Source organism: Aethalodelphis obliquidens, unplaced genomic scaffold (assembly GCF_003676395.1).
Source record: "Aethalodelphis obliquidens isolate GAN/ISIS:26980383/991018 unplaced genomic scaffold, ASM367639v1 scaffold8, whole genome shotgun sequence".
Lineage (NCBI taxonomy): Eukaryota > Metazoa > Chordata > Mammalia > Artiodactyla > Delphinidae > Aethalodelphis > Aethalodelphis obliquidens.
Genome location: NW_020837952.1, coordinates 49,036,238 through 49,064,053, shown reverse-complemented (window position 1 = coordinate 49,064,053; position 27,816 = coordinate 49,036,238). Strand labels below are relative to the sequence as shown.

Genomic DNA, 27,816 nt, shown 5'->3' with positions numbered 1-27,816 from the left:
CAAAATTCATCACAGGTTTATAAGTACAACAGAGTCACAGTTTTTAGTGGAAGAGGATTCTGAAGTCAGTTTGTAAGCTGAATGCACAAATGATGAAATACTGGTGTAGACGCAGGGACACGACCGTATTCTAAGTATTTCCTTAAAGTTGCCTTATTCAAAATAATAAGTAGAAAAGTATAACTAGAACAGATTGCTGTTATGGAAAAACGTATGCACAGAAAAACAGACTGGAAGGAAATTCATCAAAAGTGACCACACTGGTTGAGTTAGGAGAGGGTTTTACAGGTTGCTATTTTTTTCTGCCCTGTATATCAAACATTTAGAAATACTGTTGAATAACTTTCATAATTTAAAAATGTATACATGAAAAAAAATTTTTAAGGCTTTTACCTGGAGAACAAATACCATCTGCATCTAAAATTTCATGTCGCCAGATGGGTTTCCTTGTAGCAGCATCCAACATCGGCCCCATCACTTTATCAAAAGTCTGATTGGTATATCGTTTCAAAGTACATTTAGCATTTTTATATACAAGGCAACGCCCAAAGCCTAAAATGAAACCAAAATGGGTTCAGAACCACAAGTAATATGAAACTATGAGAGGTCAAGATTTGTGTTATTCAACAACCCACCACACTCTACCTCCCTTCCCCGCCAAAAAAACACCCCCAAACTGCCCTACATTTAGATAATCTGAGACTGGCCAAACCATATAACAATCTGATAACTTGAAGAACTGGCTCAGGATCTCTACTAACCATATTAACACTAGAATCTCTACAACCATTTTCCAGCATGGAATATACCTTGTCAGGTTGGAGGAAAGTGAGAGATACCTAAGAATGTCACTGGGATTCTTTGAGAGCACAGAGCCATAGCACATGAAAACTGGAAAGGGCCTTAGAGATCACCTGGCTTAACCCCTGTATCCTACAGGTGCTACGAGTGAGTAGCAGAGAAATTAAGTGGCCAAGGTCACCCAGCAAGGTGGTGGCTGAGTTGAGGCAGACCGAGTTCACTGATCAGCCAGCATTCTTCTCATACATTATTTTGGTGCATAACTTCTGCTAACCTTCTCTGGAAGGTTTTCCTTTTGCTGATTTCGGCATTTAGAGGAAGTCCCAAACAAGCAAACAAAAACATTTAATTTTTCTCCAGAGAGGAGAGAGAATAAAAAGGACCGATCAAATAATTTTTATGGGAGAGACAGTTCACCGCTGCCCTGAAGATCAGAGTTTACTTTGATTACATTTTTAGACCACATTTATCTAGTGGATGAGGGAAAAGTTCTAGGACCAATTAACAATCTAAACATTAAGAAAAGTAAGCAAAATGAACAGAAGAAAACCTTTAGATGGAGCAAAAAACTCAACCACTGAATCCCACAAAAAGATTCGTCAGTTGTTCGAAAGAGCTGCCAATCCTGCACTAAATAACATTTCCTAACATGCTATGGCTGTATTTCTTTTTTCCCCTTTGGCCAAGCAGTTATTTTAAACTGGATTCTCCCTGTAGTCTCCTGAGGATATACTGAGCCATGTCAGAGTTCACTTAAACAGGAAAAAGTCTCCAGATTAAATGCCAGCTATTACTGAAGAAATAAATGCATGGCTGTAAAATCCTCTGCTTATGATTCTCCACCAAAAGCAGAACTCTTTCAAGAAATCTAAGAATGTGAGTCAGAAAATCAATCAGGGAAGAGTGGATTTCTAAATAAAATCTCAGTGCTCTAATGTAATTTTTTAAATATGAAGGTGACCATGCGATGTAACAACACATTTCTACAACTGGATAGTAGATGAAGATATTTGTGTGTCTTCGAGAAAGGTCTTCGTCATTATGGCTCCTGGTAAATTGTGTATGGCCATAATAAGCTCGGCTCAGAGAGCCAGCTGCTTTGGAAACATTACATGATCTTGAAATTTTGTACAATGGCCATTAAGTACAACGTGCTGGAGTGCTGTGTGACTATGAACTGCATGAAATCAGAAGCGTTTTCTTCTAAATGTAAATGCACATTTTATTTACAGGTGGGAGCTTAAAAGCAAGAGGACAGTAAACTCAGATCATCAAATTGTGTTGTGGAGTTTCTGACAGATATCACAAAGTCTTCAGATTTCCACATAAATGTAACCAGTTAATCAGAAAGGAAAACACCTAGTTTTAAAGCATGGCTGTTGTCATTTGGAGGAAAAAAAGAGGCATAAATTAAGTGCAGCCAACATTAATGCCAAAGACACATGTCTAGGAGTACTATTATGGCTGCCTAGCAACTAGGAAGAGTGAAGGGGAAGGCAGAGTGGGTACGCAGGGAGGAAGGAGAGAAACAGATGATGAAGACAGAAGTCAGACCGAGGATCAGGTGATGGCTAACAAACCACCGAGTGGGGACCTGCAAAAGTAAACTGTCAAAACCGGGGAAGAAAAACGTAAAAACAATGAGCCAGGGTTTGTGTATGTGTACTTTTATCATTTTGCTAACAAAAAGGTACAGCATTATAGGGTTGAGATATACAATTAAAAAAATAGCCTTTTACATACAAATATTGCTACTGGCCTCTCAAACAGGTTTGTTGTTGAATATATAACTATTTTCAAAAAACATATTTCACTTATTGTAATTCCTGCTAGGAAATAAACAAGTTCTTACACATTTTCTGTTGAATTGTCTCAAGTCAGCAATAAATTAAAATAAAGGAAAAAAAAAGATTCCTTATTAATACTTAACTAATACCTCTATATAATATTCATTTAAAAAATGTTAACACCAAGACATCACCACCTCCTGTTTGTATATTATAAAATTCAAATCACTTGAAACTGACATTACCATTTTGACATCAAGTGACTTTCAAGTCGATCATGCCTGTATCTAAATCTGCACCAAGCACCTTTGGTGTTAGAGCTTTGAAAATTCACTTACCTCTGTCCAAGGAAGCCTTGTTTAAAACAAGAGCATCTTCTATATCATAGCCACTATAACTCATCACAGCAACTGTCGCATTCTGTCCAGCTGGCAGTTTCTCAAATTCTATCAACTCAATAGTCTTTGTTTTAACCATGGGTTTTTGTGGATATGCCAGGAGATACATGAGAGTATCAATTCTGTTCCGCTGGTTGTATCCAATGGTACCTTCATTGATATTGGAGAAAATGAAATGCAACTTTCTATTATATCAAATAATTAGGTACCAATGAATACAGAGATAAACACATTAATTTTACTAATTAGATGAAGAAAATCTTCAGGTCAAATATTTAAAGAGCAATACTCTCATAGTGATTAACAACTTTTAAAAACAATTTTTCTCAGTTATGTTAAAAATCCTACAAAGAAGAAAAATCACATTCAAGGTATACTAATCTAAGTAATTTCAACTTTTTGGATTTATAAAATTGATCCCATTTGAAGAGTTTTAGTCTCCACTGGTTAATTTCACATGTTGGTTAATTTCACATGTAAGTCAACAATTCTGTATTTGGTTCTACTGTGTTCCAGGCACATTTCCAGTTGCAATTGGAGAACACCCCCCAGTGCTGAGAGGCAAAAAGCTTATACAGTAGGACAAACAGATACATTTCATCAAAAGAAATCAACAATTACAAATGTTCTAAATGAAAAGAAAGCAGGAAAAATGGGAGGGAACAGGATGAAGAGGAGAGTGAAAGCAGAGAAGAGTAGACTTATCCATTTGCTTAACTATTCATTTATTAAGCAGTTAATAAACACCTACTCTGTGCCCAGCATTGGAGATAAAATGGGGAAAGGCAGGGTCCCTTCCCCTAGGGAATCCAGGGCCCTGTCCAATCAGGGATAGGCTTTTCTCTCCTTAGCAATCAGCCTTTCCACCTGATTGGACCTTGGAGGGGTATCACTGTCATCTGAAAGTGAAACCAGAATGTTACCTACCCTTCTCCTTTTTCTCCATTGGGGTGCATTAGGGTTCAAAGACCTGCCTGAGAAAAGGCTTTCAGTCTCCTGGGCTTGTGAACACACAATCACTCCTACTCAGAGACCTTAAAAACCAGGAAACTCATGTTTGTCCTACTGTTGAGCTTGAGCGTGGGCTTCTCCCAGGTATCTCTTCCTTCCTGCCCTGAGTGGCGCATCTACAACCCTCACCCACCCCAAGACGTTAACGTGCCACTTAATGGAGTTAAGCTTTAATGTGAGCAGATACCAAAACCCAGTATTTATTTTCTTTACCTTTTTCTCTTATGGTCATTAAATCAATGGTGATTTCAATTCAGGGATGAAAATAACCTATTCAGGCAGCAAAAATGGTATGGTACAATACTCCTTGACGATTACTATAGAAAGAAATAATGAAATCTGTAGGGCTCTAAAGAAACGAGCACCTGGTACAGTGCTGGGCTCACTACCGATGCCCAATAAATGTCAAGTAAATGAAATTATGAGAATACATATTTGTGCTTAAATCTCTAGAAAATTTATCAAGCGTCAGCTGAAAAACAACAGCTAAACTGAACCTCATCAAATTTTTGTCAAGTTTACACTATAAATTGCCAATTAATGTTATTTTAGTGCCAACTAATAAACTGGGCAGGATACCTGGTAATAGATCACTTCCTGTTTTAGAAAGAAAACTGTTGCTGCTTGGATTGTTCACTGACAATAAGTTGGTTCTTTTACATGAAATCATCTCAAGTTTACGTTGAGATTTCAGCTCCAATGAGACAAAGATTCAGGCAATGTCCCACTAGGCTGCCAAACATGTCCTCTGAAACCTGAGACGAGCATTATTATGCAGCAGGGAAGCATAGCTGCCTGCACCTCTAAACAATGGTGAAAGAGATGGGATCCTGCTATAAATTGTGCTACCAGGCCCCGAACTTAATTCTTGGGCACTGCAACTGACCATCGAATAGATGAACAGCAAAATGGTTTCGCAAAAGTTTGGTGCTTGTGATCTCAACAGAAATTTTTCTTTAAAGACTTTTTAAAGAAGTTGTAGGCGTATACATATATACACATCTTTAGCAGCACTGACAACGGGTGTGTAGGTTAAAACATGATTTATAAACTATGACTTCTAAATTATAAAACTTCCAAATGCCACCACACACCACAATTTTTATAAAAATTATGAATGACTGGTTACTTTTACCAATAAGCAAGCTTTTTCGAGAAAATGTCATGTAGAAATTACATTATAACACTAGCCTGTGGTGAAGCACGTGCTCAAACTGGGATGCCTCTATTAGTATTTTCAGCTATCTTAAGGGCACTGCATATATATAATAACTAACACAACAAGAATATATCTATAAGCTGAATTCTCCTTCTACTGTCCCATTTTGGTATAACTATAATCTCCAATGATTTCATTTTCTTACTACCCAGGACATAATCTTTCCTATAAACTCTTATTTTCTTGATCAAAACTTTCTTAAGGAGTCACAAGTTGGCATAACAAGGTACGTAAATGCACGTTAAAACAGTGAAGAAGTTTATTATTTTAAAGTGAGATGAAAAAAAGTAAGGATGCACATAGTTTAGAAAATGTATACCGAGAAACATAAAATGAAGTTTTATATATTTAACTATTTTTTCCATCCTCCTTTGCCCAACTTCTTTTTATTTAATCAATATTATTGAATTACAATAAACTTCACCCATTTAAAGTGTACAAGTTGATGAGCTCTGACAGATATATGCATCTGTGAAACCACCACCAGAGTCAAGATCCAGAACATTCCCAATACTCCCAAAAGGTCCCTCTCTCTGCCCCTGGTCCCAGGTAACCAAGGATCTGTTTATCAGTATAGATCAGTTTGCATTTTCTGCATTTTATATAAATGGAATCATACAGTATGTACACTCTTGTGCTGCTTCTTTCATGTAGCATGATTCTGGGATGCATCCACATGGCTGTGTGTAACAGAGTTCATCCCTTTTTATTGCTAAGCAGTATTCCATCATATGAATATACATTTTGTTTATCCATTCAACTGTTGATGGATATTTGGGATGTTTCCCATTTGGGGCTACTGTGAATAAAGTTTGGGGCTACTGTGAATAAAGTTGCTATGAACATTCAAGCACAAGTCTTTGTATATTCATTTCTCTTGAATAAATACATAGGAGTGATGCTTCTGCGTTGTTTGCTGAGGGTATGGTTAACTTTCAGAAACAACTTAAGAATTTTCCAAAGTGATTTTACTGTGTTACATTTTCATCAGTGTGTGAGCATTCTGGCTGCTCCACATCCTCACAAACACTTAGAACGTCAGTCTTTTTCATTTGAGTCGTTCTAATGAGTGTGCAGTCATATCTCACAGAAATTTACATTTACCTGATGACTAATAACGTTGAACATATTTTCATAAGCTTATTGGTTATTCCTTTGTGAAGTGTCTGAGTTTTTTGTTTCCGTTTTACTTGGGTTGTCTTATTATCGAAGAGTTCTTTGTATATATATTGGATACAAATCCTCTATCAGATATATGTATTGCAAATACCTTCTCCCATTCTGTGGCTTAACGGTGTCTTTCATATTCTGAACAGTTTCTTTCAAAGAGAAAAAGTTTAATTTTGAGAAAGTCCAATTTATTAATTTTTCCCTTTTTTATAGTTTGTGCTTTTTGTGTTCTATCTAAGAAACATTAGGTGATTTGAGTGCACAAGGATTTTTGCTTAAGTTTCCTTCTGTAAGTTTTACAGTTTTAGCTCTTACATTTAGGGCTGTGATTCATTCTGTATTAACTTTTTGTATGGTATGAGGGAGAAGCTGATGTTCCTTTTTTTCTATATAGATACTGAGACATTTTATTTTGTTGAAAAGATTTTCCTTTCCTCTAAATTACCCTGATATATTCATCAAAAATCAATTGCCCATAAATGTGTGGGTCTATTTCTGGATTCTGTTCCATTGATCTATATGTCTACCCTTACGTCAGTATCATTACTGTGGTTTTAGGGTAAGTCTAAATACCAGGTTGTATGTCTTCCAACTTAGTTCTTCATTTCAAAGATTGTTTTCAAAAATCTGCATCTGATTTCTTAACAATTTTAATGTGCTCAGAGATTTATTCGTTGTTGAAACATTTATTAAGTACCTACTAAACTGGCACTAGGCTAGGCCCAAGGGATATAGTAATAAATAACAGACATAGTCCCTGTCCTCAAGGAACTTATAATCTATGGTCTAGCAGGGAAGGTACCTTCATCATGACCCACAGCGAACTGGAAAAAGTGAGGAAAGAAGTTAGTTTCAGTGGAGAAAAATTTTAGTAAGTTTTATAAATGTCATGGTATAACAGATATAATGTAACTTCTTATAAGTTTCTCAACCAAACTGGAATTCAGTTTCCTTGTCAGAAACAAAAAAGGTATGTATTATAGTTGACAGGATTATTAAGATGATTTAAAAGAAATGTACGTAAATCAGTTGGGTATTCACTAAGTGGAAGCATTCATTATGACTAATATTAACAATATTAGTAATGAAAATATACACCCATCACCCTGCAATACCACCCATTCTACCTCCAACTCTAACCCGACATAATGAACTTCAATTTTACCTCAATTTTAAGTGCTCATTATTAACATTCTAGTCTCAGGAACTGTCACATAAGCTTACATCTAAAATAGCTACAATGATCATATATTTTTTTAACCAACAGAATTCTAAAAAAGAATTGCCAGGGATAATTTGGTCAAGACACCTTTTCATTTTGTATCCCCAAATGGATTAAAAAATAAATAGTCTAAAAAAAAATTCAAACAGAAAGTGGGAGAAGAGGAGATGCAGAATGAAACAACATTTTATGAGGATCTTTGTATATTATGTGTCTTTAATACTTTAAAATTCTCCAGCCTATTTCTAGTACATCCCATCCTACTGTAAAGTGGGGGATACAAGAGAAGGAACTACCCACTTAAGAAGAGACTGTATTGAAAACAAAAACCAAAACAGAAGTTGCATTAGCTCCTGACTTTAAAAAAACAAAAAACAAAACAGTCCCGGCAATTTGGAGTTGAAGGAGGAAGGGGTGGCGAGAAGGAGCGGGGGCTGGAGGAGGTATGTGATGCATATTCATTAACCGAGCTGATAGTGACTAAAAGATCCTTTTAAAGAGAAGAAAGTGTTCCACTAGAGGATTGCCAACTAATAAAATGGGCAGGATATGAAAGTGTGACTCATGTGAACTTGGTGTCTGGCGCCAGGGAGAGAGCATACAATGCAGCCCCATCACACAGCCTTCACTTGTAGCACTGAGTGACCTGGAGACCTTGCCATTTCCACACACGTCTACCTGACTTCTTGCTCTGAACCATGTCACAACAAACAGAGCCATATCCATGGAAGGGAGGTGTTCCCCAGTAGCACAGTAAGACGCCGTGTGGAAACTTGAACTTTATGAATAATTTAAAGAGCCTCAGATTTAGGAAACACCCTCTGCTGGTGTTTCATGTTGGAATCAAGTCAGCCCTCTCTTATGTACAAGGTAAGGCTCTCAGTCTCTGTGGTTTGTGCTGTCTTGGTCTCCTTCGTAGTGACAGGAAATGACTTTCTCTTCTTTTTTCACTCTGTTGAATGGGAGGGACTGGTAGTAAAAGGTATATAGTAAACTTCCAGGTTGGTAAGAATATTTAGCAAATTAATTCTGGGATCTTGTCTTTCACTTTCCACATGGACTAACAGATAAACGGCAACTAAAATATTATGTTAGAAAATCCACACAGAATCTCTGAGATGTATATAGTCTTCAGCATGGCTAATATTTAAAATGGGATAGAGTGACTTTTAGTTATCAGCTGTCAAGACAGCAGGGAATGAAAATGAATCCGAGAAGTCCAACTCAAAGAGCCAGGTCTCTGTTCTGGATCTCTGTTCTTCAGACCTGGGTCCCTGTTCTGGGTCTCTCCCTCTGCCGGCCTCTTTCCTTTTGCGAGTTTTCCTATAGACCTCGCTCAATACTTCCGCAGCTACTACAGTGTCCAAAGAGCAAGGTGGCCTTCTCATGTGCAAACTTTAAATATACTTTAATCTCGTGGCTTTTCTTTCCAGTCAGGTGTTTTATAATAACAAACAGTAACAAAGGCTTTTTTTTATTACTTAAGATATTCAGTGGCTTTTGTCTTCCTAGCGTCAGCAGTCACGTCAGAGGACTGTATCCAAGGAGCTAAATGTGCAGGACCCAGGGTCAGAGCAGCTGAATACACCAACCTCCGAAAACACAGACAATGAATTGCAAATGACACTCAAAACAAAACGAGAAAGAAACCTTCACACAGAAAACTACAAAAGAACTCTACAGACACTGAATTGGCTTTCTGTACACACTGATCCTGCTTAACTGTGTGTGGTAGCTAGCCGAACGTTTCAGATACTCATGGCTACAAAATAAAAGGCTTTTTTTTTTTTTGGTAGGAAGAGGAGTTACAAAAATAAAAATATTATTTCTTTCATTCAATCACTTCTTTATTTAAAAAAAAAAAAAAGATTTGCCAAGTGGAGATAGATGCAGCTCTTTCTGTTTCAATCTTCAAACACACTAAAGAGCGGCATCAGCGATGAAGTGATTAGTCTTCCGTTAATTCTGCTGAAAGTTCTACACAAAAGGTGTATTGTTTCAGCTGGGATTCACATCATGAAACAAAATGGTTTGGTAAACCCAATAGAAGTGATAGCCCTTTCATGACACACAGGATTCAGTACTGTATATTTCAACTTGTTAGCAAGTCAGAAGCACAAGCGGGAAATCAGCCTACACTGCTGCTGAGTATGAATGGGAAAGGCTAAATTGATGAGCCGCTGTTTAGATTTTCCCACTGGGAATTATTCTGAACTGTCCAGGCATTACATCATTCAGGTAAATGGTAGCAGGACAACATGCTTCTTATGTCTTTGTTGCCAACCAAAGGGCAATATAAAAACTCGAAAGGAAATACATACTCTTTATCTGTAGGAGAAACAGAATGACTTAATTGTCAAGCTATGGTCAACTGCAGCTAATTGTAAGTAACTGAGCAGCTAACTGCATTCTGGTTGTTGCCCAAATGCAATGCAGAAACCTTTTACAGTTTCTTTATGAACCTCCTTGTATCATACTTTAAATTAGAGATGACAAGTCATATTGATGTCATAGACATATATGAAAATAAAACCTATTAACCTTATTAGGATTTAAATGAGTTTTAAAAACATTTCAAAAAAAAGCTTATAAGCAAAATTTTTTTTGCTAGTGTCCTCTCTGTATCTTCTTCAAGACAAAACTCAAACTCCCCAACATATGGCATCTCTCCACCACGCTTCTATGTCCATACTACAGCATATACTATACAAAACGACCCACACACTGCTTGCTTACATTTCCATACCTGTGAGAAACACTCAGTATCTTTCAAGGCTCAGTTCAGTTCTAGTCTTCAGAAACAGCCCACTCTCTAACCTTAGGTGTTTTTTCTGCTTAGTCCCTTAGATTCTGGCTATCATCTACTATGGCATTTATCAGACTATACTGAATTACTGTTGTATTTGTTGGTCTCTCCTGCTAGACTGTGAACTCACTGAGGGCAGGGCTCTGTGTTATCTCTATATTTTAAGGTTCCAGCCTCAATGATTGGTTTATTATTGATGCTCAATAAATGTTACGGATGATAAATAAATTAATAGATAAATGAATGAAAGGGAAGAAAAACAGAAAGAAGAAAGGAAAATGAACTCAGAAAATGGTGTGACACATACTGAGTGTTTCAGGAGCTATAGGAGCAATTGCGTGGATATAATGGGTTCAATGACTGTCACCCAGACGATTACTAAGTACATTCTAATACACACTGTGCATCTTTATCTCTATTGCCTTTTGCTCTCCTCCCTTAACCTCGAGTTTTCCTGCTCTTTCTTCCATCTCTCCTGCTTAACTACTTACATTTATATAGGGCTTTTCTCTTTATATTTACCCCCTTGTAATTCTGTGATAGTTATTATATATCCCTTTGTTTGGTCAAGAGTACAAGTTCAGAGAGGTTTTCTCCATTTTTGTTTAAGCTTTAGACATGACAGGGGCACCTACAAGCACTGCAGAATTCCACACACAACCTCCTGAGTTTGGTAACACTCAGGTGTTAGCAACGCCTGACCTGGCCCAACGTGCAACACAAGTGAAGTAAGAATAACACAGCAATTATACTCCAATTATACTCCAATAAAGAGCTGTTAAAAAAAAAAAAAAAAAAAAAAAAAAAAAAAAAAAAAAAGAGGGGCTTCCCTGGTGGCGCAGTGGTTGAGAGTCCACCTGCTGATGCAGGGGACGCGGGTTCGTGCCCCGGTCCGGGAAGATCCCACGTGCCGCGGAGCGGCTGGGCCTGTGAGCCACGGCCACTGAGCCTGCGCGTCCGGAGCCTGTGCTCCTCAACGGGTGAGGCCACGACAGTGAGAGGCCCGCGTACAGCAAAAAAAAAAAAAAAAGAATAAAGACATAAGTATTTATCCAAGTATTTAGAACCAAGTTCAAGGAGGAACTCTTACCCATGGCTTGTTTCCCCATGGCACACTGATATGTGTTTCTCGGGGACTGGTTGTGATGAGGGTACGGGATCAGGCCAGCACAAACGCCGAGGAGAGTGAAGGGTTCAATCTCCAAGTGGGTGGTATCTCTATCAAGTGAATTAAGAACCAGACATCTTAGGCACCAAGTATTAAAATAAATCTCTCTTAAAGGGTATAAAAAAATATTCCTATCTAGGTCCCTGAGGACTAAACTTAAAATTTAAGTTCACATAAATACATACAAAAATGTGTGTGTATATATATATATATATAAAACACATACAATACATTTATATCAATATAATAATAAAACCTCATAACAATAAAATTTGATGCTAGTAAAAATGATAGAAGAAAAATATACTTAAATAAAATCTAACAGCAAATTATTTTTTTCAGTGAAACTAAAGAGTGAAACTTTTATTTGTAGAAATATAAGAGATAGGAGACAATATGGAATGCCTATATAAAAAATAAAACATCTGGGACTTCCCTGGTGGCTCAGTGGATGAGACTCTGCGTTCCCAGTGCAAGGGGCCTGGGTTCGATCCCTGGCCAGGGAACTAGATCCCACATGCATGCCGCAACTGAGAGTTAGCATGCCACAACTAAGGAGCCGGCGAGCTGCAACTAAGGAGTCTGCCTGCCGCAACTAAGACCTGGCGCAACCAAATAATAAATAAATGAATAAATAAATATTAAAAAAAAAAAAAATAAAACATCATTACATACTAACTAATAATAATAACTCATTTAAAGAAATTACTATATTAAGCACATAGAAATGCAGTATCAAAAATACCTACATGGCACAACATTGTAAGTCAACTGTACTTCAATAAAATGTCTTAAAAATAAATTTTTTTTAATATAACTATATGGATGAGTGGCCTGCTTTTCCCCACTTTTCCAACGTATATCAGTGAGAAAGTTGTATTACCATTTTAGAGAGAGGACTATATCCCCTTTAAGAATAGTTACTATAGACCTATGGGGACCAATTCTGTAACCACTAGCTAAGTGTGGCTATTGAGCACTTGTTAGACTAGAATGGCTGAGAAACTGAATTTTTAATTTTACTTAATTTTAATTATCTTACATTAATTTTAAAGCTCAAATTTATATTGAAATAGCTCAGTTCAGTTATTTTAAAACCTTTTAGTTATGTTTGTAACCACTTACATGTATTACTCTACTTTTTCAATTGTAAATGTTATGAAATCAGATCAAGTATTTCCAATGAGGGACTTCCCTGGTGGCGCAGTGGTTAAGAATCCGCCTGCCAATGCAGGGGACATGGGTTCAAGCCCTGGTCCAGGAAGATCCTACATGCAGCGGAGCAACTAAGCCTGTGCGCCACAACTACTGAGCCTGTGCTCTGGAGCCTGCAAGCCACAACTACTGAAGCCCACGCACCACAACGAAGAGTAGCCCCCGCTCACCGCAACCAGAGAAAGCCCGCGCACAGCAATGAAGACCCAATGCAGCCAAAAATAAATAATAAATAAAATACATTAAAAAAAAAGTATTTCCAATGAAAATTTAGCATCCAAATTGAGATGCAGTGTAAGTGCACAGCAGATTTTGAAGACTTAGTAGGAAAAAAAGGTAAAATATCTCAGTATTTTCATATTGACTACATGTTGATATGATAATCTTTCAAATACACTGGGTTAAATAAAATTATTAAAATTAATTTCATCTGTTTCTTTTTACTTCTTTAATGTGGCTACTAGAAAACTTAAAGTTATATGGTGACTTGCATTATATTTTTATAGATACGGGGCACAAAGTAAGACTTGACGTAGTAGATGTTAGAATCTTGGTTACTTTCATAATATGTTTTTGCAGAAAATTCAGTTTTGGCTAAATGATAAAGCAACTCAGCTATCTGAATGGGAAAGGGCAGCCAGACTGTTTTTAAGTCTTGCTGAAAGTAACAGATCTCACATCCAGGATCTGTGGTCTCCAATGACCTTCTGTCCCTTCCTCAAGTGTTTCTGAAGCATAACTTTAATCATAATTTCAACAGTTTACAGTACTTCTTTTTTTTTTTTCCTGAGCCAAATGACATAACTTTTTTTTTATTCTTGATAGTCAAATTGAAATACAAAATAATTGTACCAAATTCCACTGAAATCAACAAATTGAGAGGATCTGATTTACCATCTCTTACATTTGTATTACAATTTAAATATACATTATATATCAACATAATACTTCATAGGTATATAATGAGATGTTCTTATTTACTATTTCATAATTTTCCAAAGAAGATGTTTCTTCTTTTTTATGTGACTGGTGAAATTGAAATAAATTAATAATTATCTGTCTTATGTTCATCTTTTCTTAAAAATATGGAACGCTTCACGAATTTGCATGTCATCCTTCCACAGGGGCCATGCTAATCTTCTCTGAATCGTTCCAATTCTAGTATATGTGCTGCCGAAGCAAGCACTACAGTACTTCTGAAGAGAAGTGATTTCCAAGATAACCCAACACATCATGGAAAATTAGTTGCAATGTACATGGCAAAAGATCTCCCACTTATACAGTTATCCAGCTATTTGTTTTTCATTACACACGTATTGAACTGTGTCCCTCGTTTGGTTAGAGAGGATGCTTTCCATGTAGTTCTTGGTTTGAAGAATATAATTCTGACCTTGTGACCTCGCAGAACCTCAATTCTCTCAGTCATTTTAGGCCTTTGTCAGCAGAGAGGGAAGGGGCTCTAGGTTTTGTTTTCTTTGTTTCTGTTTTTTACAGAGAAACAGCTTATAGTGACATTTTATAGCCTAGAATAAAACAGTTTGTTTAAAATGTACTGTTCTGTTTATATACTGCCAATTTGACCAATGCAAATTAAAACTACTTTTTCCAATGTAAAGATTGGGGTAAGCTGAAAATGAAGAAGGTAAAGATCTAAGTTTCTTCTTTTTTCATGACAACAACATACATAAGATCATATACTATCTTACTATCTAATAATTATTGAAAGTCCAAACTTTGTAAAAGTCTGGATTCGAATTTTACAAAACAGAGAGGAATATTATTATTCAAAATTATAACCACCCTAAGTTTCTATCCTGAACAGGAAATAGGAGACTTCCTGTTCACTATGCATAAGGGCCTTAAATTTAGCTCAAATTAAGACTAAGTGACCTGTTGCTTGCAATAGTGAAAAAACTGGAAACAGCCTAAATAGTCATCAATAGGGGAACAATTAAGTAAGTTATCTATATGTAGTCAGACAATGTAATAAAAAGCAATTAAAATTATATATATATATATAAATATATATACATACATTAATGTGGAAAAATATCCAGGATGATAATGTTAATTACATTAAGTTAAAAAATCAAGACACTGAAAAATAGCTGCAAAATGTATGTATGTTTGCCTTCACTTAGAAAAAAATCTAGAAGAGTACATATTAAACCATTTGCACTGGTTACTTCTGGAGGGTGGAGTTTGGCAGGATGGGGAATTACTTTATGCATTTCTACATTTTAACAAATGTCGTAAGTATGAACTAATACCAATTTTTTCTTATTTTTAAAATAAATTAATTTGATGTATGGGATAGCGTGGTGATTGGGTGATATTGATAGTTATATTCCTTTATGGCAGTGAACAAAACAGAGAAAAATCCCTGCCTTCATGAAGCTTCTAGTGGTGGGAGACAGACAATACACAGATGCATCAACAAAATACACGTTTTACAGATTTTAAGATTTAAGCACTAGAGAAATAAAGCAGCAAAGAGGGGTGGTCAGAGGAGGGATTTCTACTTTAAATAGGGTGGTCAGGGAAACTCGCTGAGAAGGTGGTACCTGAGTGAAGACCTGGAGGATGTGAAGGAGTGAGCCATGCAGGTAGGTGACAGCGTTCCAGGTGGAGGGGACAGCCAGGGCAGAGGGGCTGGGGCAGGAGCATGAAGAGGCCAGTGTGGTTAAAACAGAGTGAGGGGGGAGAGGGAGGAGATGATGCTGCAGCCATAGCTTCCTTGTAGGAACGTGAAGGCCTCTGTAAGGACTTCAGAGGGAGATGGAAAGCCACTGGGTGGGGTGGGGCTGGGGGCGTGGTTTGAGAAGAGAAGTGACGAGACCATTCTGATCTATAAAGAACAGACTATATGGGAACAAGTGCAAAACTAGTCAGGAGCCTTTTGCAAGGATCCAGACAAGCAATGGCAGTGGCCTGCAGTAGGGCGGCAGGTGGAGGTGGTGAAAAGAGCTCAGATTCCGGGTATACTTTGAAAGTCCACACGGTATGTTACGAGATTAGATGTGGGTGTAGAGGGGAAGAGGAATCAAGGCTGAAACTGAGGTTTCTGGCTTGAGTAACCAGGATGGAATCGTTATTTGTGGGGTTACTATATAATTCTCCAGTCAATCTTTATTATTTATTTATTATTTTGCTGTACGCGGGCCTCTCATCACTGCGGCCCACCCCCCACTGCGGAGCACAGGCTCCGGATGCGCAGGCTCAGCGGCCATGGCTCAAGGGCCCAGCCGCTCCGCGGCATGTGGGATCCTCCTGGACTGGGGCACGAACCCGCATCCCCTGCATCGGCAGGCAGACCCCCAACCACTGCGCCACCAGGGAAGCCCTCCAGTCAATCTTTAAACGAGGGGTATAAAAATAGTACTTTGAGAGATTCATACCTTTAAGGAATAAAAATTCTGCTGAAAAGCATTATTTATTAAATTACAATATGACAAAAATAAAGTGGTATATCTCATCTGGTAGTGGAAAACAGAAAACTACTTTCCTGACTGAAGACAAAAATAGTTATCAGGTGGCAGTATTAAACTCCCTAACCACTTAATAGCATAATTGCAAACATTCTAATTCAGGTAAGTGGTACCTCAGCCACATGCATCAGACAGCAAGTTATATAAATGTCCTATAATGTATTCCAAATGGAACAAAGATGTTTCTAAAAATATCACTGTTCTAGAAGAAACACTGTGAACATATCACCATTTCATGTCTATATTGCACATAAGTTTAGAGATATCTTTACAACATACAAGGTAGGGAATTCCTGCATTGACAACAGGAATTCAGACATCCACTGACAAAATCAACCCTGGAACAGATAAATACACCATTATGTAGCCTGATTCATTAGTTTAATTTTGGCAGTAATCGAGTATTAAAATCAGAGAAGCAATTCCTTTTAATAAATGTACAGTGAGTGTAAAATGAAAAGGAAGGATAATTAAATCTAAAGATTATTCATTAGCAGTTTTGTGATACTCCTGGGATAAACTATGGGTTATGCTTCCTTAACAGTATACTTCTAACAGTTCCTACTAGGAATACACAATAGAATTGAAGATGAAGTGAAAAAAGAAGATAGTGTCTATCATCAGAACAGGTTTTTTGTTTGTTTGTTTGTTTTTTCCGGTATGCGGGCCTCTCACTGTTGTGGCCTCTCCCATCGCAGAGCACAGGCTCTGACGCACAGGCTCAGTGGACATGGCTCACGGGCCCAGCTGCTCCGCGGCATGTGGGATCTTCCCAGACTGGGGCAAGAACCCGTGTCCCCTGCATTGGCAGGCGGACTCTCAACCACTGCACCACCAGGGAAGCCCCGGAACAGGTTTTAATTATTGTTGTTACTTACTTATTAATCGTATGTTCATAGAGTGCAATGTTACAGTCATTTTCTTCATTCACATCTAAATATTCAACCAGACTCTCATGCAAGAAATCTTCAAAATTCCTGGGAAAATATTGGTGAAATGGACAATGTTAAAAAGCATTTTACTGCAGTATTTTATATGCAATAGTGGAAGATACATGCTTTCATTTAGGCCCAAAGCATCTTTCTCTTCCAAAAAGTATCAATACATTGGGATATTTGAAACACGTTATTCTTAGATCATAGAGTTATCACAAATCACCAAAATGGAAACAGTAAAACATCTGTGACTCTTGTCAATCTGGTCCCACTTCTAAAAAATACCTTCTATGACTTTAAAAACCCCATATGATGAGAGACCCACAGTACGTCAGATGTCTACATCAACATATCCTTCTCATCCTAGAAACGCTGAAGAGTGTGCTAATTTACACCAAGACTCTGGAATCCTCATGATCTAAATTGATAAATATTTTACAATGTCCAAGCAAGTTCACATAGAAAAGAACAGGTTTTTAACAGGTTGATATAGCTGGTAGAGAGGAATTAAGAGACTAAAAATGAAAATATGTAATACTTTTCTTAAAAGCTCAGATCAAATAACATTACTTCTGTTTAGATCATATAAATGAGTATTAAGGAGACTGAGGACTTTTGCTTTTGGCTATTTACCTGTACCCCTGAGCCAGCTCTTCCATATGCTTATTTGTGACTGCAGCCTTCTGTTTCTTAACAATTATATAGGGTCTGGAATAGAAAAACAGAAAAAAACCCAAAGAACAAAACAGATTTACAGTAGTTCAACAAAAGAATTAAATCAGTAAGTTTACTATAGTGAAATGAGGGAAGCGGTAGATATGATCAAACTTATTTCTGGAGTGCTTGAGGACACCAGGTATTTTTTACAAGTGTGAGTGCACAGGGGCCTATTTTCTCTTTCTCACATACACACGCACACACACGTGCACACGCACACACCAGCTCATGTGTGCACATATACATGTATAAACACACAGTCCTTTCTCCAAGTATCTTTGGAAATATTTGGTTCTGAATGAGAAAGCAGTATGAAATGATACTCAATAAAGTCTAGAAAAAAAAACCAAAACCTTTAATACCTTTAATATCATATATTTTTTAAAACTGTGTAAATGCATCCATCATACCAAAAGCCTCTCCTGATTTCATACTGGGAGTATGGAGAGGTCAGCAGGCAGAGAACCATCACCAAGGAAAACAATGGCGTTTTGTAGTGAAGGTCTGATGACTTCCAGCTGCCTAGAGCGGTTTGCTTTAGGACAAACACCCCTGGGCTACACTAGCAGGGGACTTAAAGCTACACACAACCAAAGAGTAGGTATGAGTTTGCAGGGAATATAGCTTTTTCACTTCGGGATTTTTAGTGATGTAATGGGCGTAAGGTAGAGAGCTTTGGTCCACACGTTCTGGTAGATTAACCTGTAACTGTCAGCGGTGATTTGCCTCTGAGGGCTTCGCCACCACGAGGAAACACCCGACACAAAGGACGGCACGCGGCACGAAACGTCAAGGGCTGTTGCTATTTGGACAAGCGGCTCTTACAGAGGGGAGCAAGTAACCAGCAGACACTCGTGCGCTCCACCCTCAAGTCCAAATAACTATTTGAGGACTAATGAGCACTTTTAAACAGTTAAGAAGAGGAGCTGCACAATTACAAAAGGGGGTACAAGCTGCTGGAAAGTGAACAGGGTGAACTCTTCATGGGACTCAACACTGCCTCAAAATCCTGGCTGCCCCTTGGCAGGGAAGCAGAGACCCTGCTGCCTCCCTCATTTGGGGCTGCAGTTTAGCTCAGCTTAAGAGACTGAGAAGTGATGGCAGAGCAGGGGTAGGAGAGGGAGGGGACCACACTTGGCCACCTCAGTTACCTTTCAGTTTACTCAATGAATTCTACTAATTCTTCCTGCCAGATCTATGTTGTGTCGTTATACAATCACTTCTAAAAAAAAAAGAACTAGTTTTCTTTTAGGCTATGCCATATTATATGGGATGTAATGAAAAAGAAAAATCCTAAGAAAGAGTAAGCTAGAAAATGTCAGTGTTTTCCCCACCCTTAATTGGGCCATGTTAATAGCTATAAATAAGCATCCAGTGTTTGCCTGGCACCCTACAGGGCACTTACCAGACCTTATATCAATCCTAGGGAGGCACTGTTATTTACATATTTACAGCTGAGGAAATCAAGGCCCAGAGACTTAAGTAATAAACTCAGAGTCACACAAGTCAGTAAGTGGGACATTAGGATTCAAACACAGGTATAGCATCAGTTAGGGCTCTTTGCTTGCAAAGAATAGGAACCAACTCTGGCAGATTTAAGCAAAGATGGAATTTACAAAAAAAGAAGAAGGAAATTTTAAGGAGTTTACCAAAAGGCTAAGAATTTACTAGAAGGATAAGAATCAAAGAAGAAAGGTGCAATGCTCAGCCTCAGAAAGAAAAGGAGCCAGAACAGTCCCAAGGATCCAGAAAGGCAGGGTTAATGAGCAGCCTCTTGTATGCATCGCCGCCAGGATGAATCTGTTCCAGCCACTTCTTCCCTCGAGCTATTCTCTTTGGGATTCAAACTCTCTGAAGAGACGGTCTGACTGGCCTGGCTTGGGTCAGCCGCCTGTCCTTTGGCTGAGCAGGAGAGAGCACCTGACTGACCGTCCCAAGAAGCCTGCCAGTGAGGAAGGGCAATCCTCAAAGGAGAATGAGGAGGGTAACTGGAAGGAAACAAGGATGCCAGACAGACACAGACACTGGCAGTCCACTCTCCCAGCAGGGCAGACTTCCAAGCTCTTGCCACCACTCTAACCACTGCCAGCTCACTGACTTGTGCCCTCACACTACCTGAGGTCCACAAAGACAGACTTTGGTGAATCAAGTGAAGGCCTATGGAACAAGGTGACATCCTCAGCTGAAGTCCCTGCCTGTCCCCGAAGGACCAGATACCATGTCATGTTCATCTTCATAATCCCACCTAAGACACAGCACCTGTACAAAATAGCCCCTAAATATGTGCGGAATGAATATAAGGCACCTACTCTTCTACCGGATCTAATGTTACGGTATCTCTTCATGCTTCTATGTTTCTTATTCTTGCCATTCCTTAGCCTTTCTCCTTTCCTCCTTTATCCTTTAAAGCAATCCTACTCATCCTTTAAAGGTCAGTTCATAGCAACAGAATATAGTGGGTAAAATCAGCACTGTTGGAGTCAAATGAATTCTAAGGACTTCCGGGTGAAAAACAGACTCCACCACTATCTGGCTTTGGGTAATTTACTTAGTCTCACTAAACCCTGGTACCTCATTTGTTAAATGAAAATAATAATCCAACCTTATAGGGTTGAATGTAGTTAAAGCCTTACACATAATACATCTATTAAGATAATAAATAATGGCTAGCACTTATTACTCGCAGAGTTGGTTGTTATTACTAATTATTTCTGCCTTTCCCAGCGGACTGAGTTCTCTGAGGGCAGAGACTGACTCCCATTAATCTTTGAATCCCCAGTAGCCAGTATGCATATTCATGAGGTGTTTGCTAAGTGAATTAAATTTATCTTAACAATGAAAGAGGTTAAAGCAGCTTCAAAAATAAAAACAAGTCCATTTCTTTCAAAAGCAAACATAAAGAGATCTTAACAACTCTTTCTAGCCACATCTACCTGCACAGCCTTCCTCCATCAGAGGAAATATAGACACACCGATCTGTCAGATTCGTTGAGATGGAAACAAATTCATTGATATATCCTGCTCTTCGCATCAGTCGAAATGTATTCACCAGCTTCTTGTGGTCTCGAATGACGCCCAGGATGTTACCTAAGCAGAAAGAATAAGAATAGTCAAGACCGAAATAAAAAATAAATCTAATGGGATTTAAAATATCTACTCAACAAAAACAATAAGCAGCACTGAGCAGTCATTTGGAAGTACTGTTATTAAGCCTGCAGCCAGTCCACAAGGCTGGAGGGAGCAGCAGAGTGGAGTGGTCAAGGGCAGCCCGGGGTGGGGACCGGAGTCCAGGGCCAGGCCTACCACACCCTGGCTGCATAACACTGGTGAAGCCAGCCTCAGTCTCCTCGTCTGTCAGCACCGTGCAGGGACATGAACTCGGGTCCAGACCCCTGGGGCTGAACACTGGCTCTACCACTTCTACAGGGTCGATGTGAGGATTAAATGAGCTGATCTCATGGAAAGCACTTAGAACTGGACAGAGCACCTAGTAACTGCTATTTTTAAACCAGTTTTGTTGTCATCATCTGAGAAATGAGGAAAATGGCCTTTGGCTCCCTAAAATCCTCCTAGTGTGAGGATTTAGAGAGGTACTGGGTGAGTACCCAGAGTAAGGACTCACTCAGCGTTAGCTGCCAGAATTCACTGAGCGAGGCAGGCAGCCAACAGCCCTGTTTTCCTTCTCACCAGCCCACGCGGGAAATCGTGAAGGCCTCCCAGAGCAGGAAGAAGGGGGAGATGAGCATGGGGGCTGAGGCCAGGATGAGCACATGCAGCACACCTGTGAGGGGACAGGCACCCAGGCCACCAAGCCACACCTGCTGCAGCATCTCTGGAGGACCCTCAAGTGGGTGGGAAGGGGTATGAGAGAAGCAACTGGAGCAGAAGCTGAAGGAAAGGGACCCTCTCGCCAGAGGCTGCGGACAATCACTCACTCAGTGGCTGAATACAAGTCATCTCACTGTAAGGGCTGATCTGATTATTTCTGCAGAATGTCTCACATATTTAACTTGAACTTAAAGATACCGTATTGAGCCTCATTCCACTGTGCATACGCTGCCAGCTGTCAAAGCTACCCTTTAGCTCTGATAGCTGTATTGTCTCAGAACCTGGATCACTCAGCCAATGGAATAACTGTTTCTGTTACCGTTTTTTCTACCTTTCAATTAATGTCAACCTGGGTCCAGAATTAAAGTATACTCAGGGGGTACAGCTCAGTGGCAGAGAATTTGACTGCAGAATTAAAGTATATTTGTGCTCTATATACATGGGTAATAGTCGATTCCCTCCCCCTCCCAAACAGACTGTTTAGGATCAACATGTCTCCATAATATACTCACCATTAAGAAAGACAAGAAACACATTTGGGTAAGACAGCTCTTCCCCACATAATAAATTCACATCTTCTACTCCCAAGTTACTGGCTAATTTAACAATGGGTCCATCTTCCATGTCAGTTGTGATGTGCGTCATAAGGGCCAAGTTTTTAACCAAACCACATGCCTAAAAAACAAAAGACAGTCATTTCTAAGAATGAACATGAGTAACACAAAGTACAGTTTGTGTCTGAAAATAGCTCACCACTCCACTGGTGACAAGGCAAAGCAGTACAGCCTCGTAGGGAACACTTTGGAGATTCATACAAAGCCTTAAGGATATACCTACCCCTTATCCTAGAGGAATTTATCCTGAACTAGAAAGCAAGGATATAAACGTAGATTTAGCCACAGACATGCTCAGCACAGTACTATTTGAACTGGAAATAATGATGACATTATAAATGTCCCCTCCCCAAAGAAACCAATTGCCTAAATTGCTATTCCCTGACAACAGAACACCACAGTCATTAAGATGACACTGTATAAAAACAGTAAAGGAAAACATTGATAATTGTGAATACATAAAAATATAAAACTGCTGGCCTGAAATGAGAAAGAGTCTGCAAAATAACTGGCCGGTACTCTCCAAGCTTCTTGGTCATAAAAGACAAAGAGTGAAGAACCGCTTCAGAATAAGAGGCTAAGGAGACTCAACAACTGAGAGCAATCCTGGATCAAAAAAAGACAGTGGGGCAACTGGCAAAATCTGAATCAGGTCTACAGATTACAATATTGTTGTCAGTGTTAATTTCATAACTGGGGTTATGAAAGTTGATAACTGGGGCTGTGAGGTTGATAACTGTGCTATAGTTACCTAAGATGTCACATTTGGGGAATCTAGGTGAAGGATCATGGAAATTCTTTGCACTATTTTTGCAACTTTTTTTGTATGCCTGAAATTATTTCAAAGTAAGAAGGAAATGAAAAAAATATTTTTAAACTTCTATACAACCAGAGGAAAAAAATCTAAAGCAAACATATAAACAAGGAAGTAATACAGCAAATTAAGAAAAAAACAAAAACACTTGAGACACATGTGACATGTAAAGATTACATCTTCAATCTTAGAAACCATCTGCTGTAGTGATGCACAAAACAGGTACTTCATCTAGATTAGTTGAAGCAATCTCTGGGAAATTTAGTGTTCCAAAACTCAAGATGTGTAAGTTATGCAAATTTGACAAGCTGGAAAATTTTAATGTGAATTTCCATATGGTTTAAGATAAATCAGGAGAAGAATGATAAGTTCTAAAAATTATAACCCTGTATGGACTTGTATTTTTCACCTCTCCCAAGTCATAACTAATTCCTACACTTTGGAACATATATCTTTTACCTGTCATATTTAACTTCTTTATTCACTCAGCATATATTTATGGGGCCTTTAGTCTGAATGAGGCTCTGGGCTAGGACCTTGGGATACAATGGTGAACCTAACATGGTTCCTTCCTCCAGAATTTTACAATTTAGAAGGCATAAAATCAAGTGAAACCAACAGTGGTTAACATGAAGTAGAAAGGGCCACGACACAGGAAATAGTGGGTGCTATGGATGTGAACCAATTTAAACTCCTTGGTTTAGTGTTCTGGTAACTGCTTATGTTTCCTATATAAGTGAGTTGGAATCCAACTTAGGTCTTGGACTGTGTGCTCCTAGTTGGCTGCAACTGTGACTCTGATGTCCTTTAAAGTACAGCCACAGAAAATAAGGAGTTGCTTAAAAAGAGCTCCTTGTGAGCAAAGGTGATGGGTCTCTTTAATTTTCCTTCATATTCTTATCCCCTCTTCACTGCCTGGTTTGACTCTTGGGATAAACTAAAACAAGCAAGAAAATTTGGACAATATTTCTATTTAGGTGAGATAATAAATCAAAGACTTCTGTAGGTACTGTTCGGGAATGATACTGATGACATTCTGATGGCTGCATCAACATTTCTCTGCCAGATACGTGGCTGACCCCAAAAACGATACAGCCTGGGGGAACGGGAGAAGAAGCAGAGCATCACCAACAGGCATGACCACTGACACAGCGGAGACTCCTTGGGGACCTTACCTCTCCTTCAGGAGTGTCCGAAGGGCAGAGCATTCCCCACTGAGACGGCTGGAGCGATCGAGGACCACTCACTTTTCTTGTTTTTTCAAACTGGGAAGAGATTCTTGTCATCATGCCCAGTGCGGATATATATGACAAGCGAGACAGCACCTGAGTCACACCCTGGCGATCCATTTTAAATCTCTTCAGAGACCAATTTCCCTGAAGGGAGAGGAAAGACATGAGCTACCCCTGATCCATTCATGTGGTCTGATACTCTGAAGTCACTCGGAGAGGCTCAGCATAGGAACTGCTTGTTTGTGAAATGAGAGCCATGATATATATTCAGAAATCAAAATGTCACAATTAAAATTTAGCCAAGTTACTCACCGGGGTTTTCTAGGAATTTCATGGATATTACCTATATCTAGCAACCACCTCGGAATGCTCCAATGCATCAACATTATCACATCAGAGTGGGTATTTTCTGAAGAACTAATTATGTTCTGAACAAGCCAGTTCAACCAAAGATTTCCACTGGAAGCAATAAGCCAACTAATAGAACACTAGCAGTTTCTACACACATTTAAGGTAACACTAGCTTGAAGCTCAAAGAGATAATTTCATGTTGCAATGTGCCATTATCTGGATGTCTTCCAAAATTAGTTTTAATGAGAGGAAAATATAGCAATAGAAAAAAGACTCTAATAGCAGTTACCAGGGAAAATGAATAACTATAGGCTTCTTAATCAAGGCTAAAAGTTGCACATATATTCATATTAATAAATATTATATACCTTCTTTGGCTACCATGTCAATCTTAGATTCATATGAAATAAATTTTGAACATTAAATTTACCTTATCTCCTATGCATTGAAAGTACTGAAATATATTATTTTATAGTGGTATTAATTGTACACATTAAATATTCTCAAGGATAATTCAGGATTAAGGTTAGGAATCATTAAGTTTGCAACTCATGGTAATGTGAATTAACAGAAAATAGTACGCAGAGAAAAAGCAAAGTAGAAAACAAAATGTCAAAAAGTGATTGATTCAATGATCTTTCTGATTCAAAGGGAAAAAATTACATCTGCTAAACAGTGGTTCTTCATTTTTTTGATAATCTGATGAAAGCTATGACTATTCTCGAGAAAAATGCACATAGGACCACAAACAGAAAATTTGCCTTCAATTTCAAGGAAGGACTCATGGATCCCAGATTGAAACCCCTCACAGTAGAAAAACTCATCTGTTTGAATTTAAATATTTGACTTCAGGGGAGCTCCTCACAAATTAAAGTTTAAGCATTATTTCAGTGAAGATCTATCACTTCAGAAACTTGAGTTTTTGATAGAGTGGAAAAAAGCTAAAACCTAGGAAGAAACTTGATGCATTACAAAGCAAAGAAATAGAGCAAACACACTGATCCCACAAGTTAACTTCTCATATTGCTTGTTGAGTTAATTCCTTTTATTCTTTGAATGAGAATGAACCTAGTAAACTGCCTTATGACCACAAAGTAAGAGCAAGGAAGATAAATAAATATTCATCACAGGGCTTCCCTGGTGGCGCAGTGGTTGAGAATCTGCCTGCTAATGCAGGGGACGCAGGTTCGAGCCCTGGTCTGGGAAGATCCCACGTGCCGCGGAGCAACTGGGCCCGTGAGCCACAACTACTGAGCCTGCGCGTCTGGAGCCTGTGCTCCGCAACAAGAGAGGCCGCGACAGTGAGAGGCCTGCGCACCGCGATGAAGAGTGGTCCCCGCTTGCCACAACTAGAGAAAGCCCTCGCACAGAAATGAAGACCCAACACAACCAAAATAAATAAGTAAATTAATAAATTCCTGCCCCCCAAAAAAAAAAAAATATTCATCACAGAATTCAACTAAGACAGCAGCTGCTGGCAAATAGGAAGTAGATGGGGAGTGAAGCCGAGATGTTCAGCAAGATAATCTTTTCCAATATTCTTCAGGAGTTTTAAAAAGGGAGAGAGGAGAAACAGACAAAGCGTCTAAAACTGCTCCTCTGAGAAAATTTATTTGTTGAAAATAGTCTACATATGACAACAATCACAATTTTAGAAGTTGATCTTTGTCCGGTTGTCTACAGATTGGGGTTCACCTGTAACAAGGCCTACTACTGATTTTCCTAATAAGCAGTCTGCTCCCAGACGTAAAGTGGTATCACTTAGGGGCAAAACAACTACTCAAAACAGCTATTCTGACCTGAAAATCATGGGTCAAAAGCAAAGAAAAGTCATTCTAACAGAAGTGTGTTCAAGTGCTCTTTGGAGACTTCGCTTCAAATATTCAGGAATCTACTTCCTGACAAGTTTGGGCCACAGGAGTGTGAGGGGCCTAAAGAGGCACAAAGGCCAGGCTCCCCTCAGGTCTAGAGGGAGCTGTCATGGCGAGGGCTGCTCAAACAGACCCACGGCAAATTTCTCAAGTCAAGTAGGGCAGCAAGTCGACCACTAATTCTTTCATTGTTAAGGGAGTCCACGTGCTACTCTATACTATTCTTTTGTTGGGACCAAATCCCATCCATAAAACTAATTTTATGTCTGGCATACAAAACGTGAACAAGACTTTATCAGATAGACCTATAGATGTTACGCTTGAAGAAAGGGAGCAAAAACCTATCTGATAACCCTTTATGAACAGCCGGAGGCCCTGAACACACAGCAGCTGCTGAGGCCTGAATTCATCACTCACGTGAGAACAGCTGATAGCTCTTTGAGGAATATAAACCTACAATGAAATGAAACGTGTCGTACTGTTCTGGACAAACGTTGTCATTAATAAACCTACTTGTAATATATCAGTTTTATGACAGAAGAAAATGGGGAAAAGTATCCATTGAAAGAATGGTTATTAACGGTTAAACTAAAAGATTTTTCCTTTATGTAAAAGTATATCTATTTTCTTATTGCCTCATATAACAGGAACTATAATTTGGCAATGAAGTAATATAGTAGTAAAATTCCTACTGATTTAAACTGTAGACTATCTTTCAAAGTAGAAAATTTATGACTTAAATATACATATACTTTTTTCACCTAGATTCTCAAAGTATCAGTACTTTAAATTTCCCACTGAACAGGTTTACAAATAAGTTACAAAACTCTACCCAAATGACTGAAGACTTACGGTTGAAATGGCATTCACCATGCCATTGGTAATCTGGTCCTGACGCATGTGTTTCACAACATCAAACTGGGCTGCTCTTTGCTTAGGAATCACCTGGTCTGCAATCTTCTTCATTTCAGAATTAAATTTTTTGAACAAATCTTCAAAAAGAAGAGATAAAAGCTAAAGGAAAAAAAAAGTATATGGTGAACTTTCAAAATGCATTACTAGCTTATTTACTAAGTTTTAGGTCCTTATTAAACTTTGTTTAAAAAAAGATGGAGAAACTGCTTAAAACTGAAAAAAATATATTTTAAAATTCAATTTGATAAACATGT

At 38.6% G+C, this 27,816-nt stretch overlaps 1 protein-coding gene and 1 non-coding gene across 4 annotated transcripts in view; both read right to left on the bottom strand.

Moving 5' to 3' along the window:
- Positions 1–27,816, bottom strand: part of POLR3B (RNA polymerase III subunit B) — a 115,929-nt gene that overhangs the window by 37,001 nt on the left and 51,112 nt on the right. For all 3 annotated transcript variants that reach the window (XM_027107434.1, XM_027107435.1, XM_027107436.1), the window contains exons 13-21: positions 27,500–27,661; positions 24,369–24,569; positions 22,278–22,440; positions 20,871–21,024; positions 17,854–17,928; positions 17,164–17,262; positions 11,505–11,632; positions 2,927–3,136; positions 394–552 (exon numbers count right to left, since the gene is read on the bottom strand). In XM_027107434.1, the coding sequence (XP_026963235.1) occupies positions 394–552; positions 2,927–3,136; positions 11,505–11,632; positions 17,164–17,262; positions 17,854–17,928; positions 20,871–21,024; positions 22,278–22,440; positions 24,369–24,569; positions 27,500–27,661 (1,351 nt within the window). The remainder of the gene's footprint in view (positions 1–393; positions 553–2,926; positions 3,137–11,504; positions 11,633–17,163; positions 17,263–17,853; positions 17,929–20,870; positions 21,025–22,277; positions 22,441–24,368; positions 24,570–27,499; positions 27,662–27,816) is intronic.
- LOC113621372 (U6 spliceosomal RNA) lies at positions 13,877–13,983 on the bottom strand. Its single transcript, XR_003433158.1, has one exon. It is a non-coding gene; the product is annotated as a U6 spliceosomal RNA (small nuclear RNA).